Source organism: Pongo pygmaeus, chromosome 1 (assembly GCF_028885625.2).
Source record: "Pongo pygmaeus isolate AG05252 chromosome 1, NHGRI_mPonPyg2-v2.0_pri, whole genome shotgun sequence".
NCBI classification, from domain to species: domain Eukaryota; kingdom Metazoa; phylum Chordata; class Mammalia; order Primates; family Hominidae; genus Pongo; species Pongo pygmaeus.
This window is the reverse complement of record NC_072373.2, coordinates 207,917,279-207,941,206: the sequence shown is the minus strand read 5'-3', so window position 1 is coordinate 207,941,206 and position 23,928 is coordinate 207,917,279. Positions and strand designations below refer to the sequence as shown.

Here is a 23,928-nt window from a genome sequence, read left to right as displayed (position 1 = left end):
AGCCAGGACACTGCAAGGGGGAGAGGGCAGCCAGAAAAGCAGTCCAGATGGAGGGGCTGGCACCACACAGAGGGGAGAGAGAGCAGCCACCCACCAGCGGCCCCCCCAGGAATGCCCCGCAGATGGAGGAGGGATGCTGAGCTGGGCAGGCTGTCTCCAGAGAGGGAGCAGGAGGAGCCTGATCTTGGGGCCAAAATCCTTTGGCATCTCTAAGGATGGTTCTAGACCTTCCTGGAAGCCTTGTGCCCCCATTCTGCAGAGGAGGAAACCCGTTCGGAGAGGCCGACTGCTCTACCAGAGCTGGGGCTGCAGCCTGCATGTCCTGACTGCCCAGAAGCTCTGGGCAGTGCCAAGATGGTGAGGCTGCCTCTTCATCCAGCCATCAGGGAAAGGTCGGTGCCCAAGAGGAAGGCAAGAGGGAGGGCAGGAGGACTCAGGGGACCCAGAGCCAGTGCAGTAATCCTCATGGCTACTTTATGTGGTAGATGCTCTTACCAGTGAGAACAGTGTAGCTCAGAGAGGTCAAACAACTTGTCTAAGGTCTCTCAGCAAATTGCTTTTGAACCAGATGGCTTAGTACTGCCAGGAACTGTTACAAGTGTTTTTCCATAAGTTAAGCAATATAAACTGACAACAACTCTAGGAGGTAGATACTGTTGTCCCATTTTACAGATAAGGAAACAGTTTAAGTGACTTCCCCGAGGCCACACTGCTCACACAGGTGGGTCTGGGTTTGCCAGCAGCCTGCACACTAACCACTATGTTCTCTGCCCTCTTGCTTGCGTGGCCTCCAAAGCCCATGCTCATTCCACTTAAGGAGGCAGCTCCAAGACGTATTTATGGGCCAGGTATGGTGGCTTATGCTTGTAATCCCAGCACTCTGGGAGGCCGAGGCAGGAGGACTGCTTGAGCCCAGGAGTTCAAGACCAGCCTGAGCAACATGGTGCGACCCCCCATCTCTACAAAAATAAAAATAAAATTAATAACAACAACAAAAGAAGTATTTACAGAGCACTTGCTGGGTGCAGATTCTAAGCTAGGCATAGGACAAGCAGCTGTGAGTCAGACATGGCTCTGATCCTGGGGGAGTTGAGAGCATGGCCAGGAGACCCCCAGAAAAATAATTTTGGTGGGTAAGTAAAGCACTCTGAACCCAAGCAATGTTCTGGGCCCCAAGAAAGGCAGGGTCTCTGAGGTCAGAGCTGGTTGAGGGTTGAGGGAGGGTGGTTTGCGAAGACTTGGACTGGGAAGATAAGCCTTGAAGACTAGAGCTGGAAAAAATGAACTAGGGAAATTTATGTTAATTGTTTACATACACAGAAACTAATGTCCAGAGAGGCTGAGTCACTTGCTGAAGAACCCACAGCACCCAGGCATAAAATGTACTCCCGGTGAGGGCCTGGGGGCCTGTGGATGGTTTAGCTGCATTTCATCCCAAGGAGATGAAATGTTTGTTGCAGAGCTGTTTCCTGTCCACCCACTTACCCACTGCACAATCCCTTCGAGGTATCATAGCAGAGCTGGGTTCATGAACCCAGCAGGCTGAAGCTGGGAGAGGGGCAAGGCCTAGACCCTCAGCCTCCTGATTCTCGGCCCAGGGCCAGCAAGAAGAGGAAGGTGGATTTGAATATGTGTGCACACAAGGCAGTTGCCTCTTATAGGCCCTAACCTCATACTCAGAGCTGCAGTGGAGGTGGACTCCATGGATGATGGCCACAACCCATGGGAGAAGCCAAATGCGGGCTGAGTGCAAATGTGGGCCGAGTGCAAGCAGTGCTCTCCTTAGGCTGCCCCTGGTACTGCAGGCCCCCCTTTTATTAATATTTTAATAAATTGATCACATACCAACTATAACAGCTATTATTCATCGGGCACCTATACTGTGCAAGGCCTTGTGCCAAGTGCCTTACGCTTAAGCAGAATACTCACAATGACCCTGCAGAGATGGGCCTTAGAATCCTGATTTTACAAATAAGAAAACTGACTCTGAGTTGTTAAGCAGCTTGTCTGGGGCTGCACAGCTAGTAAAAGGCCTAGCCAGTACTCAAAGCCAGGTCGGTCTGATTCCAAAAGTAGTGTTCTCCTCTGTTCTACCACATCACCTCTCTACACTGCCCTAGGACTTTTCTTCTGCCGTATAATCATCTCAATTGTCTATAACCCAAGAATCTAGTTCTAAGAATCAGGGCCCAGCCAGACATTAGTAAGCAAGACCAGGAACCATGCACACTGCCCCAGACGTCTTCAGATGTGCCTCCTAACTAGGTCAGGATTGATTCTAGAGACCATGACACAGCCAAGCTGGGATAGGTGAGGGAAGATTGCTGGGAGCCCTAGACAGCTCACGGACAAGAAACTAGGGAGCCCTGACAGAATTAGCACTCCCATGTTGGGGCCTGGAGACTTCAAACCCTTCAAGAGATGAGATTTTCCAGCAGTGGTGCTGCATGGCCCCTCTGCGAGGCTGTGTGGCCCCTCCGTGAGGCTGCGTGGCTTGTGACCTCTCTGAGTCTTCATCCGGTTTCCTGGTGACTCTCCTTGTCTTCTCTCTCAGGTTGTCCATCTGGAACTTTCAAGGCCAACCAAGGGGACGAGGCCTGTACCCACTGTCCCATCAACAGCCGGACCACTTCTGAAGGGGCCACCAACTGTGTCTGCCGCAATGGCTACTACAGAGCAGACCTGGACCCCCTGGACATGCCCTGCACAAGTAAGTCCTAGGGCCCCTCAAGGGCGATGCCTGACCGAGTCCCAGGTCTACCTGCAGAAAAGCTCAGAGTGAGGATTGGGTGCCGTCCAGTTACAGCCAGTCTTTCCCTGGTGGGAAGAGAAATGGAAAAGTGCTCAAGAAAGGGGCATCCTGGGGTGGCCATGCTCCCACCTTGCAGATAGCACAGTGCTGGCATCTGGCTCCTTACCCCCTTCTGCTGCGTCACATGGAAGATAAAGTCAAGGTCTGCATTCACAGAGGGACAGGGGATGGGAGGCTTGGCAGGAGATGAAGCAACACAGGTAGTGTCTGTGGCAGAAAAGGCTGCCCAGTGTTCTAACCTGGCAGCGGCTGCCTGAATCACAGCCCAAGGTCCTCTAGGAAGGGGCTGCCTGAGAGTGCAGCGTCACAACCCCTGTATCTGTCAGGGATGGCATTCAGCTATAAGTAACAGAGCTGAGCCCGATGGCTGAAACTGTACAGATTTATTCTCTCACCCAAAAGGAGCCCAAGGCAGACAGTCCTGGGACAGTATGGGCAATCCACGATGGCCTTTGGGGCCTGGCAGTTTCTGCCATTCAGAGTAGCATAATTCTAGCTCACTGCAGCCTCAACCTCCTGGGCTCAGGTGCCCTCAGCCTTCTGCCCTCAGCCTCCTGAATACCTGGGATTACAGGCGTGCACCACCACACCCAGCTAATTTTTCTAATTTTTCGTAGAGACAGGGTCTCACTATGTTGCCAAGGCTAGATTTGAACTCCCAGGCTCAAGGAATCTTCCCGCATCCTCCCAAAGTGCGGGGATTACAGACATGAGCCACCATGCCCAACCTAGTTTCTGTTTTTGTTTTTGTTTTTGTTTTTTTTTTTGACACAGAGTTTCGCTCTGTCACCCAGGCTCTGGAATGCAATGGCATCATGATCTCAGCTCATGGCAACTTCCACCTCCCGGGTTCAAGTGATTGTCCCACCTCAGCCTCCCGAGTAGCTGGGATTACAGGCATCCGCCATTATGCCCAGCTAATTTTTTGTATTTTTAGTAGAGACAGGGTTTCATATGTTTGCCAGGCTGGTCTCGAACTCCTGACCTCAGGTGATCTGCCTGCCTCGGCCTCCCAAAGTGCTGGGATTACAGGTGTGAGCCACTGTTGTTTCTGTTCTTAAGTTCACTTCATAGTCCAACATAGCTGCTGAAGTCCCAGCCATCACACACATTTTAGGCAGCAGAAGGGGGGAAAGGACAAAGGGACACGCCACAGCTATCTGTCTCTTTTTAAGGAAACAGCCGTAGTCAACAACTTCTGTCCTATATCAGTGGCAAGCACTTAAACACAGGAGGCTGGGAAATGCCATCTTTTAGCTGGACATATTGCCACCATGAATAAAGCTGGGCTGTTCTAAGGAAAAAAGAGAAAATAGATACTGAGCAGGTATAATTCCAAATGCAAAAATACTATCCTCAGTAACAAACACTGAGCAGGTTGGAACCCGGAGGGCAAGGTTTGAGCAGATGTACAGCAGGCTAAGTTATATTCTAGAAACATCTCTCTGGTGGGGAGACAGGAGAAAGAATTTAAGGAAGTCCTTTCAGAGGCCTGGGCTGGAGCCAGAGCAGTGGGTACAGAGTGGTCACGTGGAGAATAGTACCCCCTGAGCCCCCCCCACTGACCAACACCTCTCCCCTGCCCCAGCCATCCCCTCCGCGCCCCAGGCTGTGATTTCCAGTGTCAATGAGACCTCCCTCATGCTGGAGTGGACCCCTCCGCGCGACTCCGGAGGCCGAGAGGACCTCGTCTACAACATCATCTGCAAGAGCTGTGGCTCGGGCCGGGGCGCCTGCACCCGCTGCGGGGACAATGTACAGTATGCACCGCGCCAGCTAGGGCTGACCGAGCCACGCATTTACATCAGCGACCTGCTGGCCCACACCCAGTACACCTTCGAGATCCAGGCCGTGAACGGCGTTACTGACCAGAGCCCCTTCTCACCTCAGTTCGCCTCTGTGAACATCACCACCAACCAGGCAGGTAAGCGCTTCCGACGTGGGCCAGGGGAGTGCCCCATCATGCTGTGCCAGGGAGGGTCCCGCAGTCCTCACAAAAGACTCCTTCACATCTGTGGAGTGATTTCTTCTTTTCAAAGGCTTTTCATGTGATCCATCCACCTGGGAGAGAAAGTGCTACCTCTTCATTGTAGTGGTATTAATAATAATTGCTCCCATTTGTTGAGCGCATATTATTGAAGGTAAAAGTTAAGCTGCTGTAACAAAAAGATCCAACATTAGGTGCCTTAAAGGAGTGGAATGTATTTCTCTCTCATGGGAGAATCCAGAGGTGAGCAGTCCACGTTAGCGGGGTGGCTCTGATCCACTCAGAGACTCAGGGAACCAGGTTATTTCCGGGTCGTTTCCCTATGCCCCCTGCTCCTTGTCTGTATGATCCAAGTTGAGTCTCAGGCATGTCTGTGCGAAGAAAGGGAAGACAGGGCAGCAGTGATGTTTGAAGCAAGGTAGGTGGAGGCAGCATCTTTCTATTCTGCATGCATTCCAGGGCCTCAGTCACGTGGCCTCACTGAGACCGGACACAGGAGAGCCCGGAGATGTCATCTCTTGCAGCCTAACTTGAACCTCCATCACAAGTGCTTTCTGTGAAGCTCAGCCCACTCCAGTCTAACTCCAGCAAAACTCTCCTCAAGCTCACCTTTAGTAACCCTTTCTGTGGCCTCATGTCATCTTCCACCCCCCACCCTCCTTTCCTTCACAGCAAAAAAGGAAGTTGCCAAACACCGCAGTCTCCCCTCCACCCTGTTCTCTCTCTAGTCCCCACTCCACTTGGGCTCCTAGCCTCCCCTCTCTACCAGGACCACTGTCCTCAGTGTCATAGGAGGCTAAGTCCTAGAGATGCTTCCCAGCCTCATCCCCCACCTGAGGGCCACATGAGATTATCGAGGACATTATGCTACTTGTGGGTAGAAGATCTCATGGTTGGCACTGTGAGTGTGCACCTCAGTTATTCACTCAGCAACCTTTGCGAAACCCCTACAGTGAGCATGGTCAGGGACATGTCCATGGAAGAGCTGAGGGAGGCCAGGCTACAGGAGGGAAATTGACTGGGCCACCAAGCTGATCTTTCTGATGTAGGGTGGGGCCCACATGGTAAGCATGCAGGGATCCAGATGTGGAAGTCCAGGCCCAGGAAGTCTTCCTGGAGGAGGTGGAATTTGACTTGCAGTTTGAAGGACCAGTCGAAATCTTTTCTTTAGAGATGGATCTTGTACATCGCCCAGGCTCATCTTGAACTCCTGGCCTCAAGTGATTCTCCTGCCTCAGCCTCCCAAAGTTGCTGGGATTACAAACAAGAGCTGCTTCACCCAGCCAGTAGAATGTTGAAGGGAACAATAGAAAAAAATGGAATTCAGAAGGGAGGAAGGGCATGCCAAGGACATTGAAAGAGAGAGGGCAACTGACTGGGCACAGTGGCTCACGTCTGTAATCCCAGTACTTTGGGAGGCCAAGGCGGGAGGATCACCTGAGGTCAGGAGTTCGAGACCAGCCTGGCCAACATGGTGAAGCCCCATCTCTACTAAAAATACAAAAATTAGCCAGGCGTGGTCACGGGCACCTGTAATCCCAGCTACTCAGGAGGCTGAGGCAGAAGAATCGCTTGAACCCAGGAGGCGAAGGTTGCAATGAGCTGAGATCATGCCATTGCACTCCAGCCTGGGTGACAAGAGCGAAATTCTGTCTAAGAAAAAACAAGAGAGAGGAGAGGGCAACTGACTCCACCTAGTTGAGGGGTGCTTCCATGCATGACCTCACTGCATCCTTGTGGCCTCTCTGAGAAGGAGGCGTCCATGTCTCTGTTTCACAGATGATGCTCAGACAAGTTGAGTCACAAAGCCAGGAAGAGTGAGCGGCAAGAATTGACTAGTTCTGACAGACTCCAGTTCTTGGGCAAAGTCCTTGATGTGTCCACGGCACCTTGAGCTTGACTGTGGGTCTGGTTGTGCATGGGAGTCTGTGTATTTGTGAGTGTGCTGTCATATGTGTTTGGTGAACATGTGTTTACATCGCATATGACTGTGGCCATGTGGGATCTGTATCCATGCATTTGTGAGCATGGATGTATCAACCTGCGGGGCCTTGAGGACGGGGGTAGGGGGTATTGTGTATTTGAGCGTGAGTTTGTACATCCAAATGTGGCTCTGCCTGTCTGTGTGTTTGTGTCTGAGGAGTGTGGTTTTGTTTGGGAATGTTGGTGGTGTTGCTGTGGCTGAGAGGGCATGTTTATATGACTGACTGCCTACAGTTCTTTTGGGGCCCTGGGTGGATTTAAGCCTTGCTCAGATTGGGGTCCAGAGGGAGCTGACTCAAAGGAGGCTATCTGAGAAAACCCTCAAAAACCAGCCAGGCACAGTGGCTCAGGCCTGTAATCCCAGCACTTTGGGAGGCCGAGCTGGGTGGATCACATGAGGTTAGGAGTTCAAGACCAGCCTGGAAAACATGATGAAACCCCATCTCTACTAAAAATACAAAAATTAGCCAGGCGTGGTGGTGAGCACCTGCAATCCCACCTACTCGGGAGGCTGAGGCAGGAGAATCACTTGAACCCAGGAGGCAGAGCTTGCAATGAGCCGAGATCGTGCCACTGCACTCCAGCCTGAGCGACAAAGCGAGACTCCATCTCGAAGAAGAAAAAAAAAAGTCAACAAGTGATAGAAAAGACCCCTAACAGATTAGAAAACCTCAGCTGTGCATCTCTCTGGCTTGACAAAGCTCCGAGCTGCAGAAACCCAGGCCCCCAAAGAGGGTGGTGGAGAGGGAACTCTTTCTAGCTGGTAGAAGCCGGAAGGAAGCTCCTGGAGCCCTTTCCCTGGTTGCAGGGAACTCTCCTACATCCATTTGGGAGCTCTGCAGGTGGAACTGCCTACTCAAGACGCCTCAGCTTATTAGTAGCTAGGAGTGGTTCTGGGCTGCTGGGATGGACCCTGCTGTCTGGAGCTGGATGTACCCAGAAGTAGAGATGGGGTGGAGTATGGAAGTGAGGGGTTTCCAGGGAATAGGCACACAGGGAGAGCCCTCAGGATTAAAAGACAGAGAAGCAATGAGAAACAAGCACTGGATTAGGAGCACAGAACTAGGCTTGGCTTTGCCGTTCATTTGCTGCATGACATTAGCAAATGAACAGCATTCATTTAGTCAGTGTATGAGTCAGCTACTCCTGCAATAATGCTGCATAACAAAATCACCCCACAACTCAGTAGTTTAAACAATAAATATTTATTTTCTCACTCACTAGTGTGTGGGTCAGCTGGGGTTTGACTAATCTTGGCCACGCTCTCTGTGCTGGGCAGGTCTCCAGAATGTGATTTGGGTTCAGCCTGTTTCATGTGTCTCCTCATTCTCCTTGGACTGGCAGCCACCCCAGGCTTGTTTCTCTCAAGGTGAAGTGTAGGAGCATGGAGGGAGCCAACCATATCTCATTGACCAAAACAAGTCCCACGGCCAAGCCCAGCACCAATGGGATGGAGAAGTATTCTCTGCCCACAGTGAGTGGGCCCTGCAGATTTACTTGGCAAAGGATGTGGGTACCTAATCCGATCACAGAAAAGGAAGAACTGGGGTCATTCATCTAATCTACCATGCACGTGAAAATCACTTCCTCTGAGGCCTCAGTTTCCCCACCAAATTTTACACAAGAACTATATGTGAGCACAAGTTCCAGAATACAGATTTCTCTCTACCCCAGTCCTGCTGAATCAGAACCCCAGCCGTAGACCCTGGGAATACGCGTTGTTAACAAGTGACTCAGGTGTTTCTTACCATCAGACAAATTTGGGAAACTCGGGTCTGAGTGAGTCTAAACCCCTTGAAGCCCTCAAAGCCCTGAGGCTTTTGAAATTATAACAGGTCTTTCCCCCTCCTCTTTATTCCACGCCCCTTGGCAAGCACCTTCTCTTACAGCTGCTCAGAGCCCAGCTGGGGGCTGTGCAACCATACCACACCCCCACCCCATTAACCCCCTTTGCCAGATGAGGAAACTGAAGCCCAGAGAGGTAGAGTCATTTATGCTAGGTCCTACTACTTAAGTGACTTCTACTAATACTTAAACCCAGGACCATGTGACTCCAAGTCTACAATGTTCTCCAGTGTAGTGTAGACACAGTATCTGCCCTTGAGGATGTATGTCCTAGTTGGAAAAATAAGACACAGACACAGAGCCTACATACAAGATGGCGTGGATGAGGGCCCAAGAGGTGCTGGGGGAGATGAGGGAGATCACAGGCAGGAGAAATCATCCTCCTAGGGAATGAGCAAAGGGTATGTCCTGGAAGGCTTCCTGGAAGAGGAGGCATTTGAGCTTGACTTTGAAGAATGGAGAGCCTTCTAGCAAGCAGAGATGGAATCATACAGGAAGGAAGATGGCCTGGGGGAGGGAAGTACAGGAGGCAACTGGAGGGAGGATTCTTCTTTCTGTTCCTCCTAAGTATCAGGTTCCCCTGACACAGAGTCTTGGCACATGCTGTTCCCTCCGCCTGGAAAGGCTTTCTTATCCCATTCTTCCTTCAGGCCTCAGCTCATTTCACTGACCTTCCTGACTTGGTGGGACACCTCCCTCCTCAGCCCCAGCACTATGGCCTTCTAGTTCCCGTGGTTGAAATTTTACCTTGTGTCATTGATCATTTAGTTCTTGTTCGTCTCCCCCATCATCAGCACTCGCGGCACACGATGGGTCTGCTTTTCCTCACCATGGTTTTCCCGGCATCTAGAGGGGGCTGCACCACAGTGAACATTCAACGAACATTTGCAGAAGGGTTCGGAGAAGCGTGGGGTGAAGTGGGGTGTGGAGAAGTGCAATCGGGCTGGGAAACAAGGCTGGGGACTCGATTTCCAGACAAATGCATTCAGTGGTCGGTTTTAAACAGACCCTAAAATTCAATATATAAATATCTAGCTCATTGCCTTAAAAGGAAAAAGTGTTTCTTTTGGGCAAGTGACTGGGCCTTGCTCGCAATCCCTTGGCATTCACCGGGGCCAGAACTGTCTTCTGACTTCATCCAGCCATGATGCCGCCTTCGAACCACGCTCTGCCTTTCCAGAACACCTTTCTGCCTCCTATTCATGAGTCGTGCTCATGGCCCCCGAGGAAGGAGGCTGAGCTGGGCTTGAGGGATAAGGAAACAGGGGTTGGGAGAGGTCATGCCACGTACTCAGGTGCACTCTGCTGGACAGTGGCAGACCCAGGAGTCAGTCTGGCTGTTCAGAGTGAGCCACGCTACCCTCCTGCCTCTCCATACCCACAAACAAGACCACAGCAGAGAGGGGCAGGAGGGAGGGATAGAGGCTGAGCCTTAGGGTGGGCAGTCAGAGGAGAACTTCTCCGAGGAGGTGGCATTTAAGCTGAGGTCCGAATGACAAGCAGACAGCCCTGCAGACCTGGGGGCTGGGAGGTGTAGCATTTCACTGATACTGGGCTTCTATCCAGTGCCCTTGGCCATTCTCCAGGGCTGCCCCGGACACAGCCTCAGCCCTTTAAGGATCTCACCCTGAGCAAGCCCAGAACACCCCCACCTCTGCCAGCTTCCGGAGGTAGTGGGAAGGGTCTGTGCTTTGAATCAGGCAGCCGAACCTGGCTTTGAGTCAAGCCTGGCTGCTCACCAGCATGCAACCTTGGACAAGTCACTCAGCTTATGTCTGATTGCATCTTCCTCATGGACACCTTCGCCCTCTCCTTATAGGAGGATTTAGCTGTGAGGATTTCAGCTAAGCTATGCAAGGTGCCTCCCAGGTTGCTGGCACAGGTAGGCGCCTAAAACACAGAGATCATTCTCTGTTCATTCTAATCCCCAAAACGGCTCACATTTGTCAAGCGCTAACTGTGTGCCTGGCACAGTGCTAAGCCCTTAACACTGAATCCTCACAACGATATGAGGTAGGTCCTGTTGCCATCCTGTTTTATAGATGAAAGGAAAGGAGGCATTGAGAGGTAAGTGACTTACTCCACTCTCTCCCAGTCCAGGAAATAACAGAGCCTGAATAATTGTGTCTCTGCATCCTCAGGGCCCAATGTTGACCAGACCCATGCCTTCTACAGAGATGGGGCAGGCAGTCCATATGCCCCATCCATACCACAGCCTGGCTGGGTATCCCCAGCCTTTGAGGCCCCCTGTAATGAACAGGGTCAACCACTTAGGAAGCTCTACCATCGGCATATCCTGGGAGCTCATGTTGGAGAAAGGGCATCGGAGCGGGGCCTGACAAACTCAGCCCCCGTCCCCCATGGCCTATTCCAAGCTGTGTAGCCAGGATGTAAGAAGACCTCATTTCCCTGAGCCTCAGTTCCATCACCTACAAAATGGGCATTTATCTATCATTACAGATTTGCTAGATGATTGTGGACATTAACAAGAATGTGGACAGCACCTGGCACATAGATGGACAGTATCGTTCTGCAGGTTCAGAAGTCTAGCGTGGGCCGGGTGCAGTGGCTCACGCCTATAATCCCAGCACTTTGGGAGGCTGAGGCGGGTGGATCATGAGGTCAGGAGTTCGAGACCAGCCTGACCAACATGGTGAAACCCCGTCACTACTAAAATTACAAAAATTAGCTGGGCATGGTGGCTCACGCCTGTCATCCCAGCTACTCAGGAGGCTGAGGCAGGAGAATTGCTTGAACCCAGGAGGCGAAGGTTGCAGTGAGCAGAGATCGTGCCATTGCACTCCAGCCTGGGTGACAGAGCGAGACTCCATCTCAAAAAAAAAAAAAAAAAAAAAAAAAAGAAGTCTAGCATGGATCTCATCAGGCTAAAAGCAGTGTTGGCAGGGATGTGTCCTTTCTGATGGTGCTAAGGGACAATCCGTTTTCTTGCTTAGAGGAGTTGTTAGCAGAATTCCGTTCCACGTGGCTGTAGGAGTGAGGCCTCTCTCCCCTTGCTGACCATCAGCTGGGGGCTGCCTGAGCTCCTCAAGTCCTCTCTTGGGTCCTTCCACAGAACCCTGACATCTCAGAAGCAGCAGCAGGGCATTGAGCTCTTCTCACTCTCCAACTCATTGGTTCTTTGACTCTCCACTGGGAAAGGTTCTCTTCATGTAAGCACTCAAGAGATGAAGTTCAAGCTACCTGGATAATCTAGGAAAATCTCTCCGTCTCAAGGGTCATAACCTTCATCACACATGCAAAGTCCCTTTTGTCATGTAAGGTAACATATTCACAGATTCCGGGGATTAAGGCATGAACATCTTTGGGGGGTCATTATTCTGCCTATCACAGAAGTTAAACCTACATCAAATTAAAACTCAGCAGCGTTGGCAGAGGCCTTGGAGTTCACCTAGGGCAAACACCTCCTTTTAGAAGAAAACTGAGGCCCACAGAGGTTCCTTAGTGGCTACCCAAGATCCCACAGCAGGTCCCCAGCACCCTGACCGGGTGTCTGTGACACCACTGCACGTGGCTTTCTCGTGGAAAGACTTTCAACTCTCCAAAGCCTTTTCTGCCACTTGTGTTCTCTGATCCTCCTGCCCTGCTGTGGGGCGGGCACACAATGGCTCAGCCTCTGGAACTGGCATGAACGTGTACTCACCTACTTCTCTCCCTGGGGGACCAAGAGGATCAGAGAAAAATGGGCCAAGAGAGCCCCCTGTGTGCTTATGCCTGAGACCACGAGGTTCAAGAGGGAGATAGAGGGAGAGGGCACTTCCCTCCCTGGGCCAAGCCCTCTGTGCGCATCTTCCTCTTTGATCCTCCCAAGCATTCTGCAGGGAAGGCATTGCTGACCTAGAGTATCATTTAAGATTGGTTTTGGCTGCATATTCCAGGAAGAAAAATAACAGATAGCCACTGCCACAGTAGTGCTGGTTAACAATCAACCATTAACCACAAAGCCGACAGCATGGAACAAGAAGCACTTAGCTAGCTGGGGAGTCTCGGGGTTGACTGGACGGCAACGCTGGTCTTGGCGAGGTGCATTCTTAGGTTTGTAGTTCATCTGCTCCGGGTCACTCGGCAGCTCTTTGGATTTTGTCATGTTTGGGGGTTGACTGCTGTCCACTGGTCTGGAGTGGCCCTGGAGGGGACAACTGGAGCAACAACTCTGCTCCAACATGTCTCAGCCTCCAGCAAGTCTGCCTGTGCATGTTTTCTCATGGCAATCACAGGGAACCAAGGCAGCAGGCAGACACTCGCAAGGGCTTTTGCAAGCCTCTGCTTATATCATGTTGGCTTATATCCCATTGGCCACCACAAGACACGTGGCCAAGCGAGAGTCAGAGAGACAGAACTACGTAAGTTACAGGGCAAAGGGTATAGATACAGGGGGGTGATTAATACAACCGGTCTAACAGCGTGGCTTAGACTAAAGGGAGGTTTCTTTTTCTCACGTGTGAAGCATGTCAGAAGATAGGAGTACAGCAACTCCATGGAGCCATCAGAGATCCACACTCCTCAGCACACAGCTTCATGTCCTCATGGACCAAAATGGCTGCAAGATCTCTGGCTATCACATCCATGTCTCAGGTTGCAGTGGAAGGAGGATGAGAAGGGTTCCCTTTTAAGGAAACTTCCTAGAAGTCCCACACATGCTTCAGTTTATATTTTGCGGCCACTTCTAGCTGCCAGAGAGGTTCAGAAAATGTTGTCTTCTATTTGGGCACAATGTACCTAGCTAAGAACCAGGATTTTGTTAAGTTGAGAAAAAGAGAGAATGGATAGTTGTAGCGTCTGCCACATCCCATTTTACAGGTAAGGAACCTAGGCTCAGAGAGAGGTAACTTGCCTGCGGTCACACATTGGCCTAGGAGTAGAACAGCTGGCATCTGAACCCTGAACGCCACCTTTTCTCACCTTCACCGCCACCACTATTCCAGAGCACTCAGCTACTCATGGTGCTGTTTGAGAATCTGAGCAGCCCAGACAGCTGCATTTGGCTCACATCATCCACTGACCCCTTAATCTGGGCCAAGTCCTGTGCTAATCACTTTACAAACAGGTCTTCATTTAACCTTCCTTGCCCATTCACAGAGGAGAAACTGAGGCACGGGAGGTGGAGGTAGGCTGCCCAGACCACCTGCTTTGAGGCCCAGGCTCTTAGCACCTTGCTAGTCCAGGTGCTGGGGTGGGACTGTCCCACCAGGAGGCCAAAGGTGAGGTCAAGACGATTCTACAACCCACTAGCAAGTGGGTGATTGGATGTTTCCCCAGCACAAAGCCCAGGGCCTCACCTCAGCCCACTCATAGGCTACTGATGGGTAGGGCCAGGTAAGCAGGGATAGAAGAAACCAACCTGGGCCTTACAGTCAGACAGACCTGGGTCCCCATCCCAGCCCTGCTGCCTGGGGTGTGGGGGCATCCTGTCAGTCTCTTCCTTTCCTCATTGGTAAAAAGGGAGGGATTAACCCCTACTCCATCTGATTGTGAGGAAGGGGCCTGGCACTGGGCAGGCTCTACTAAACATAGGCTGAATCAAGGGGAGAGCAAATGAACACATGAGCAGCCAATTGCCACCCTAGAGAGGGGCTCTTCTCAAATTCAAGGAAAAAATAATGTCTCCTGGACCCAGTTTTTTGTTTTATTTTTTTCATATGTTCCACAGAATGCTAGTTCCAAAAAACATTAATAACTATTATGTGAGAAAAGGTTTCTGAGGCCAAATGAGCCTGGAACCACCAGGTTAAACCGAGTTAACTGGGTGTCACCCCTGCAGGACTTCTCCGAGCCTTGAATTAAACACGTGTGCAGTGTGAGTCTCCACAAGCAGACGGGCTACAACTCTGTGTTCCTCAAACTTTCTTAGCCACAGAATACGCAGTGCCACCCTAGCACCAGATGTCAGCTTTTCCTTTTTTCTGTCCCATACCACTCTCTAAGAGGCCCATCAGAAAGAATCAAAGGCCCACTTCCTGGAAGTTTTATTTGCAGAAATTCGGTTGTGAGAATTATCGTCAGGTCATCCAGAATTGCAGCCAGATCATCGGGGGTTAACTGCGTTGCTACAGGTTTAAGGGACAAACACTCAAAAAGCAGCTGTCCCATGATTAGCTGGGAATTCTAAGAGTCCCGTCCCAAATAAACTGTCCCTGCTACAGACCCTGGAGAGGACGAGCGCAGTGACAAGCAATTGTCGTGGAACTGTTGGCTGGCTGGTGGCAAGAGGCCCCACGTCACTGCAGCAGTTCCCAACTGTGGGTGGGCACAGGGCCTGGGGGAGAGGGAACCTGCCTTCCGCTGGCTGCTTGGGAAGTACTGCCTGGGGCCTTTGTTTTAGTGGCCAGCCCACAAGGTCGGTAGACTCGGGTTCCTGAGGGGGCCGGAAAAGGGGAGAATCTGCCTGGTCCCCGCTTTTCCCTTTCTCCCTCCCTTCCTTCCTCCTTCCTTCCTCACTTTCTCCCTTCCTTCCTCCTTCCTGTCTTCCTTTCTTCCTCCAGTAAATATTGGTCATGCACCTACTCCAAGCCACACACTGTTTCAGGCTCTGGGGATAAAGGATTGAATGAGAGACAAGGTTCCTGACCTCAGATAGTGTTGGTGCTATGACAAAAATAAAATGAGTATGAGAAGGGGCTACTGGAGGGAAGGGGTGGTCCAGGAGGGCATCTCGAAGGAGGTGACATTTGAGCTGAGACTTCAATGAAGAGGAGGATTTGGCCATGCAAGATGTGGGGGAAGAGGTTTCCAAGCAGAAACACCATGGGGCCAAGGCCCTGAGGCAGAACAGAAAGGCTGCCAGTGTGGACAGTTTGGGAGAGAGGGGGCAGGCAGAGGGAGGTGGCAGACGCCAGCCAGCTGGGCCTCGTGGGCCACAGTAGTGTGTCTGTGTCTTATTCCGGGTGCAGTGGGAAGCTGCTGAGGGTCGTCAACAGGGAGTGAAGACACCAGGGAGACATTGGGATCTGCAAGTCTGGGGCTTGGGATGGGGTCTCCGGCTGTCCTGTGCCCAGCGACCTCTCCCCAACTCCCTTGGAGCTCAGGGATCTTCGGACCAGTGAAAGGGTCATAGCTCCGGGCTGTGAGGGGAAGCTGAGCCAATCCCCAAGCCCACCCACCTCTTGCAGCAACCAGGGGCACAGGCTGCTGGCTTCCTGTCCTGTCCTGGGATCCTAGTCCCAGAAGACCCTGAGAGACCACCCCATACAACCCCTTCATGCCCTGAGAAGGAAACGGAGGCACACAGAGGGAAGGCTCCTTCCCCAAGTCTCAGCCAAGGAAGGGGCTGAACTCCCCCCTGGGGTTCACTGAGGGCAGCAGGGCCCCTGACCACCTGCTCCAGACAAGCAGGCCCCGCCTGGCCGGCCTCCCCCTGCCCCTCTCGGCCACAAGCCTCTTTTGTGCTTACTCCCTGGGGCTCCATCTCCTTGCAGGGGTCACAGGGCACCGTTGACCCCATCCCCCTGTCGGCGTGCCCGGCTGGTAATTGAAAATACCAGAATTCCCTGATGACCAACTTACAGGGAAATCTGACACCCCAGGGTGGGCGGTGGGCAGCAGGAGGGGTGGGAGAGCATCCAGCTGTTCCCTTTTCTCCGCCGTTAATCCCCCTGGATTCCAGGAGAAAAGCCAGCCCTGCTGGCCCCCACTGGCCCGCCTTGATCGTCTTCCTGGCAAATGCCGCCTCCTTGCCACGCCTGGGGTTACAGGGCTTATGGGATCAGAGCCCGGGTGAGCTGCCTGTAACCCAAGCCTGCCAGCTACGCCTGCCAGGCCCAGACCCCCAAGGCCGCGTGGGACCTGCCTCCACCAGCAGCTGAGCTCCCAGAGCTGGGGCGCGCCGGGTGGGTGGTAGGTGAGTCAGCGGGAACCAGGCGGGGTTAGCTCTGCAGCAGCAGGAAGGGAGCTGGACCAGGGTGTCCTCAGGGGCCCTCAGAGGTCCGCTAGTTTCCAGACCTCCCTGGTCAGCCAGCATCAGCCACAGCCAGTGGAGGGGAAAGGATGTGTTGGACCTGGGTGAGCCTGGTTCGAATCCCAGCTCCACTGCTTGCTGTGTGGCCTTGGGTAAGTTACTTCACACTTCCGTGCCTCCATGTCCTCATCCATAAAATGGGTATAACAGTAATACCAGCCTTGTAGGGTTCATAGGAGCATGAAGTGAGTTAACAGATGTGAAGCATGTGGTTTGCTGTTAGCTGGTACAGCCTTTCCCTTTTTCTGGGCACCATGGGGCGTACAGGGGCTATCAGAATAAAACAAGCTGAATGACAAGCTTGTTTTAGTTGAGGAGCAGGTTGCCACCCCTACTAGTCCTTCTGTGGCTCCCCAGTGCCTCAGGACTAGAAGTTTGGCCCCCACCTTCCTCGGCAGCCTCGTCTCTTCACCTCTCATGGAACTCTTTGTACGGCTGCTCCAAGACCCTCTGAGCTCCGGGGCCATATATAAAGAGTGTAGCCCAGGCAGGTGAGGGAGGCAGGCTCAGCAGAAGCCAGGCTGCAAGCAGCCACGTGGCAGGTGGATCATATACTAGACCAGGACTCAGCTGCTCCTGGCTCTAGTCCAGCTCTACCACTACCAGCTGTGTAGCCTTGGACAAGTCACTTTCTTTCTCTGGCCCTGAATCCACTAGTCCTCAAAGTGTGGTCCACAGACCAGCAGTATCAACATCACCTGGGGGTTTGCTAGAAATGCACATTCTCAGGCCCCACCCCAGACCTGCTGAAGTAGAATCTCAGTGGGGGGTGTTGTGGGGAGGCCAGCAATGTGAATTTTAATAAACTCTCCTGGTTATCCTTATGCCCATTCAAGTTTTAAGAGTGCTGCAATCTAGAGAGGTACATTCTACAATTGTCATTTGTTGGGAGGTGAAACTCCAGAGAGAGGTGTGAACAGAGCAGCCTCTGCTGAAATCCCAGAGGGTGATGTGAACAGAACAGCTCTGCTGAACTCCCTGAAGGTGGTGTGAACGGAGCAGATCCTGATGAATTCCTAGGGAGAGGTGTGAACAGAGCAGCCCCTGCTGAAATCCCAGACAGTGGTGTGAACAGAGCAGCCCCTGCTGAAATCCCTGAAGGTGGTATGAATGGAGCAACCTCTGCTAAAATCCCAGACAGTGGTGTGAATGGAACAGCCCCTGCTGAATTCCCAGGGAGAAGTGTGAACAGAGCAGCTCCTGCTGAAATCCCAGGGAGAGTTGTGAACAGAGCCCCTGCTAAATTCCCAAGGAGAGGTGTGAACGGAGCAGCCCCTGCTGAAATCCCTGAAGGTGGTGTGAACAGAGCAGCCCCTGCTGAAATCACAGGCAGTGGTGTGAATGGAGCAGCCCCTGCTGAAATCCCTGAAGGTGGTGTGAATGGAGCAGCCCCTGCTGAAATCACAGGCAGTGGTGTGAATGGAGCAGCCCCTGCTGAAATCCCTGAAGGTGGTGTGAATGGAGCAGCCCCTGCTGAAATCGCAGGCAGTGGTGTGAATGGAGCAGCCCCTGCTGAAATCACAGGCAGTGGTGTGAATGGAGCAGCCCCTGCTGAAATCTCTGAAGGTGGTGTGAACGGAGCAGCCCCTGCTGAAATCCCTGAAGGTGGTGTGAATGGAGCAGCCTCTGCTGAGCTCCCAGGGAGAAGTGTGAATGGAGCAGCCCCTGCTCTTGTTCAAGGCTGAATCACTTTGACCAAGTCCTAAAATGGGAGCTTGGACCCCAGAGCTCCATGCCGCTTCTGAGTCTTACAGCTTCCCCAGTGCCTAGCATGGTGCCCGTCCTGGGACAGGCACTCATTTAGTTGAAAAACAATATGCTTCCTCCCATTAAGCTGCGCCTGGAAGGCTGGGACGCTGTGAGGCTTCTCTCCGGAGCCCCGGCACCCAGTATCATGTTGGCATCATAGCAACTCCATGAACTGAAGAATTCTTCACAATGTCTCCCTCCTGAGGGGCGCCCAGCACCCCACTCAGACCTTCACATGCATTTCCACTGCCTTCTCACAGCTTCTCCTGGCCAGGTGAGGGTTCCTACTTGATAGGTATGAAAACTGAGGCTCAGCAAGGCTAAAAGTACCTGCTCAAGGCCACAAGTGAGTGAGTGGAGGAGCAGGGAGCTGCATACAGATCTGTCAGACTCCACCCTCAGGGCTCCCCACCGCTAGGCTAGACGGCCTTGCCAGGGACTGGATGGAAGTGTCTTGACCTGGGCACTGTGCGAGTCTAGGCATGAAGCAGTAGGTGAGCGAGCACACCTGGCAGCAGCGCAATCCAAATACTCCTCACCCGCCCTTGCCCTTGTGGGCTCTGTGTGTCTGATGCTCCGTTGAAGTAACACACATCAACGTGCTGTAAGACAGCAGCACACCTCTGACTCCACCCTTCACACATCCCTCCCCACCTGCTTGGCCGGCCCTCTGGGAGACAGACCCAGTATTTCAAGGAGCCCTGGAGGCTGCCTCACCAAGCCCCTCACCCCAGAACTGTCCTCAGGCCCCTGGAGGCAGGGGTAGGGAGGCATCGCTCCCAGAATCTCTGGCAGCTGAGTTTCAAGCATCCTCCTTAGCTTCTCAGAGCACCCCCTGTCGCACCCCCACCTCCACCACACATGCACAGACCCAGTGGTCAGCCCCTGTGGGTTGGATGAGAGGGGCTGAGAAGCTGGGAGGAGGCATGGGGATTGGGGTGCTTCCCGGGCCAGCACAAGGGATGAGCCCCCAGATTGGCCCTGGTCTGTGACACTCCAGAAGGGCCTTATTTTGTTGTTTCACTGGGACACCGACCACTGACAAGTCTGTAATGGGCAGACAGCCTGGACTTCATAAAGAAGCTGGATCCTCGGCAGTCCAGGAGAGCAGAACACTCAACTCCTCACAAAGGCAGTTCCACGGGGAGGGGTGGCGCTGGGGCTGAAGGCAGGTGGGAAGTAGGAACTGCTTTGAGACCCAGAGGGGGTCATAGCTAGGGCAGGATGACTCAGCTCCAAGCCCACCTCAGCTCCTCACCAGCTGTGTGACCTTGGGGAAGTCACTGTGCCTCTCTGAGCCTCTGATTCCTCTTCTGCAAAGTGCAGATATTGACCCCCATCCTACATGATTGTTGAGGGGGGTTAAATGAGATGCCGCAAGTCCATGCTCAGTGCATTGTGGCAGGTGACACCCGCAAACACCCACGGCGCTGACCACATGCCAGGCGCTACACTGAGCACACAGCCAGACCCCTGATCCCAAGAGGCCAATGCCCCTGGCAGGGCAAGGAGCCGAGCTGAGGGTCAGGCAGCCTCCCCTGGGTGTAAAAGGAACAGAGGCTCATCAGTGCCGCATGGACCAGGGTCTAAGTCCTTCTTGCAGGTGCTGCTACCTCATCTGGAGTGTCTCGGGACAATTTTCACAGCTCCTTGGTGTGCCGGAGGGGAGTCTGGACCTGCCCAGGCTCACGCTGGTCCCCAGGCTCATTCTCGGTGTCGAGGGCTGCAGAGAAAGGACTGGCAGGGAACATTGGAGCCTCAAGGCCTCAGAGATCTTCTAGCCTGGCCAGGGGTGCCCAGGAGGAAGCCAGGTCCAGAGGGAAGGCAGCTCGCCTAGGTCACACAGCCAGTTAGCAGCAAGGCAGAGAGGCAGTCTAGGGGCAGACACAGAGCAGGAAATGGGTGAGTCAGCTCCAGCCTTCAAACCCCACAGCCGACGTTCAGGTTCCCCTGAGCTCCTACCAGGCCTGCTCCACACTCACATCCCACATGGTCAGAGCCCCCGCAGAGCAGGACTTGGGGCTGGGAGAAGTGTCAGCCTCCACTTTCCAGTGTCCTTGTATTGGCTGAGACAGGACATCTGCTTGTCACAGACCCGCCCAGGAACGAGGAAAGAGTGCAGGAAGTGCTCCCTTCACCCTGGTGAGTCCTCAGCCCTCCTGGGATCACGAAAATCTCGGGCCCAGAGAAGCAAGGAGGCTTGCCAGAGTCACACCACGAGGTGTGGGGACCACATTGAGAGTCCCTCTCTGGCCAGTCCCACTCTGGAACAAACAACTGCTATGGCAAGATGCAGACTTGAGTCCAAATCCCGGCTCCCCCACTGACTATGTGATCTCAGGAAGCCGCGTGCACCTCGGAACTTTAATGTCTTCACCTGTCAGCAGGGGTGATACACCCTCTCATCAACAGTCAACTCAGGAAGCGTGTGTAAAGGGCCCAGGGCCATGTCTACACAGAGTTGATGCTTCCTGGAGGTTTGCTCCATGTGAGAAGGAGGCAAAAGACAGCAGGCCGGATGCATTATGAAATAAGGACTCAAGAACGGGCTGTGTGCCATGGACATACCTCGGCACCTCAGACAGCTCACACCCCCTCTCTTGACCTCAGTTTCCACGACTGCAAAATAAGGGAATTGGGCCAGGCATGGTGGCTCACGCCTGTGATCACAGCACTTTGAGAGGCTGATGCAGGAGGGGATCACTTGAGCCCAGGAGTTCGAGACCAACCTGGGCAACATGGCGAAACCCCGTCTCTACAAAAAATACAAAAATTACGCCAGGCACAGTGTCTCATGCCTGCAACCCTAGCACTCTGGGAGACCGAGGCAGGCAGATCACCTGAGGTCAGGAGTTTGAGACCAGCCTGGCCAACATGGTGAAACTCTGTCTGTACTAAAAATACAAAAATTAACCAGGTGTGGTGGTGCACACCTGTAATCCCAGCTACTCAGGAGACTGAGGTAGGAGAATCGCTTGAACCCCGGAGGCAGAGGTTGCAGTAAGCCAAGATCATGCCACTGCACTCTAGCCAGGGTGACAGAGTGAGACTCCGTCTCAAAAAAAAAAACAAAAACAAAAATTAGCCAGGCATGGTGGCGCACACCTGTGGTCCCAGCTACCTGGGAGGCTGAGGTGGGAGGGTCACTTGAGCCCAGGAAGTTGAAGCTACAATGAGCTGTGTTCATGCCATTGCACTCCAGCCTGGGCAACAGAGTCTCAAAATATAACAATCATAAAATCAAATGAGGGAATTGTACTAAGATATTTCTTCTCCCCCCTCTTTGCAACAGAGTTTCACTCTTGTTGCGCAGGCTGGAGTGCAATGGCATGATCTCGGCTCACAGAAACCTCTGCCTCCCGCGCTGAAGCGATTCTCCTGCCTCAGCCTCCTGAGTAGCTGGGATTACAAGCATGCACCACCATGCCTGGCTAATTTTGTATTTTTAGTAGAGATGGGGTTTCACCATGTTGACAAGGCTGGTCTTGAACTCCTGACCTCAGGTGATCTGCCCACCTCAGCCTCCCAAAGTGCTGGGATTACAGGCGTGAGCCACTGCACCCAGCCGTGTACTAAGGTATTTCTAAGCATCCTTCTAGCACTGCAACACAGCCCCCCTGACAACTTGTCGCTTCATCTAACCACCTCTGTGAGAGCACTCACAGCACTGGTGGGAGGAATGGGAGGGGGAAATAACTGATTGATTTTATTGAGATGAAATTCACATGACATACAATTAACCATTTCTGTCTCTACTGTCTCTCAATTTGATGTGGTCTGAGCTTCCACAGGGCTGGTGAAGTCGTCAGTGTCTGACCTGAAGGTGCCCCATGAGAGCTCAGCAGTGGCACCCATAGCCCTGCATGAGCCCCTCTGCCCCCTGTCAGCTCCCTGAGACTGGCTGTGTGGCCTCAGCCAGATGCCCTTCCCTCTCTGATCCCACAGTTCCCCACCTGTCCGAGTACCTCTGAGGGTGGGCCAGAAGCTGCAGCTTCTCATGCCTCCCTGACCCCTGACCTCTGGCCTCTCTTCCAGCTCCGTCGGCAGTGTCCATCATGCATCAGGTGAGCCGCACCGTGGACAGCATTACCCTGTCGTGGTCCCAGCCGGACCAGCCCAATGGCGTGATCCTGGACTATGAGCTGCAGTACTATGAGAAGGTACCTATGGGCTGGGTGCTGTCCCCATCGCCCACCTCCCTGAGGGCCCCTCTCCCAGGCTGAGGCCTGGGAGTTCTGCCCCACCGCAAGACGAGACGCATTGGTGCAGCAGAAAGAGCACTGGCCTTGGGGTCAGGCTGCCTGGCTCCCAATCCGGCTCCACTCCTCCCCACTGTGAGACCTCAGGCAGGTGCCTTGACCTCTCTGGATCTCACTTTTCTGGTCTGGAGGATCTGCCCAGCAATCTCAGTGAAATGCAACAGTCACATCCCTTTCCCCACCACGACCCTTTCATCTTGACCTCAGTGGCTTGATGTTGTGAAAAACTGGGTTTCCAGAAAGCTGCACTTATGAAGTGATAATTATTCACTCACCTCTTCTTCGACAGAGATTTGAAACTGCTCAGGAGAGCTTCCGCCCGCCCTGCTCTGCTTCCTGCTAAAACACCCACTTTCACTCACCTGCATGCCCTTTGCATGGGGAGAGGTGATTTCACTTTGAGCTTTTAAATCAGACCTTAATTACTCCCTTTGGGGACCCAAGGTGGAAGCCCCTGGGATGGTAGAAGGATCACTGGACTAGGAGAAGCCGTAGGTTCAAATCCCAGCTCTGTCCTTCACCAGCTATGTGACCTTGGGCAGGCGTCTTTCTCCCTCTGAACCTCAGTTTCCACCTGTGTCGAGTGTGGGTGAGACCCCCTTGCGGGGAGCTATGCAGGTTACGGAGAAAAGGCAGCACAGCACCCAGCATGGGACCTGGCCCTCAGCAGAGGCCATGTGTGTCCCTGGCCTTCCTCCTCTGCCCTGCCTGCTGCACAGTGGGCAATGGTGACAGGATGGAAGGCCAGGTGGATGGGGGCCCAGGAGGTAGACAGCACAATTGTCCACCCACATGGCTGGACATCAGAGGCTCCAGGAAGCCTCTCCTTTGAATGATCACTTCTCTTACCTGCTCCAGGAGGCAACAAACAGCCACAGAGGCTGCAAGGGCCCCTGGGAAAGGCATCGCAGGGCTTCCATTCAGACTAGGTGTCAATGACTGACAGGGAGGCCTTTCATTAAGCGCAAGCCCACGGGGAACTGCAGAGGGATAGAAGGGCTCTCCCTGAAGGCTGAGAGGAAGAGTGCAGTCAATTGCAGCCAGTCCTGCTGGAGCTCTACTTTCTAGGGCCCAGCCTGGCCTTTGCACTCTGTTAACTGCTGGATCGGCTAACCAGGCTGGTCTCCAGGGCTTTTCAAACACTTACCCAGCCTTTGCCAGCCGTCTTACCATTGCTTGCGTGCATGTTCATCCCATCCCCTAGGCAGTGCATTCCAAGAGGTCAGGGGCTACGTCTCCATTCACCACCTTCTCCCTGGCACCCGGGCCTGGCACCAAGGAGACACTTGATCAATATTGGTTGAATGAACAAGTGAATGAA

The 23,928-nt window shown here is 53.1% G+C and overlaps 1 protein-coding gene across 4 annotated transcripts in view; it reads left to right on the top strand.

Moving 5' to 3' along the window:
- The window catches only part of EPHB2 (EPH receptor B2), a 203,393-nt gene that overhangs the window by 148,420 nt on the left and 31,045 nt on the right, over positions 1-23,928 (top strand). For all 4 annotated transcript variants that reach the window (XM_054448539.2, XM_054448531.2, XM_054448520.2 and 1 more), the window contains exons 4-6: positions 2,555-2,710; positions 4,401-4,736; positions 22,384-22,508. In XM_054448539.2, coding sequence (XP_054304514.1) covers positions 2,555-2,710; positions 4,401-4,736; positions 22,384-22,508 — 617 coding nt within the window. The remainder of the gene's footprint in view (positions 1-2,554; positions 2,711-4,400; positions 4,737-22,383; positions 22,509-23,928) is intronic.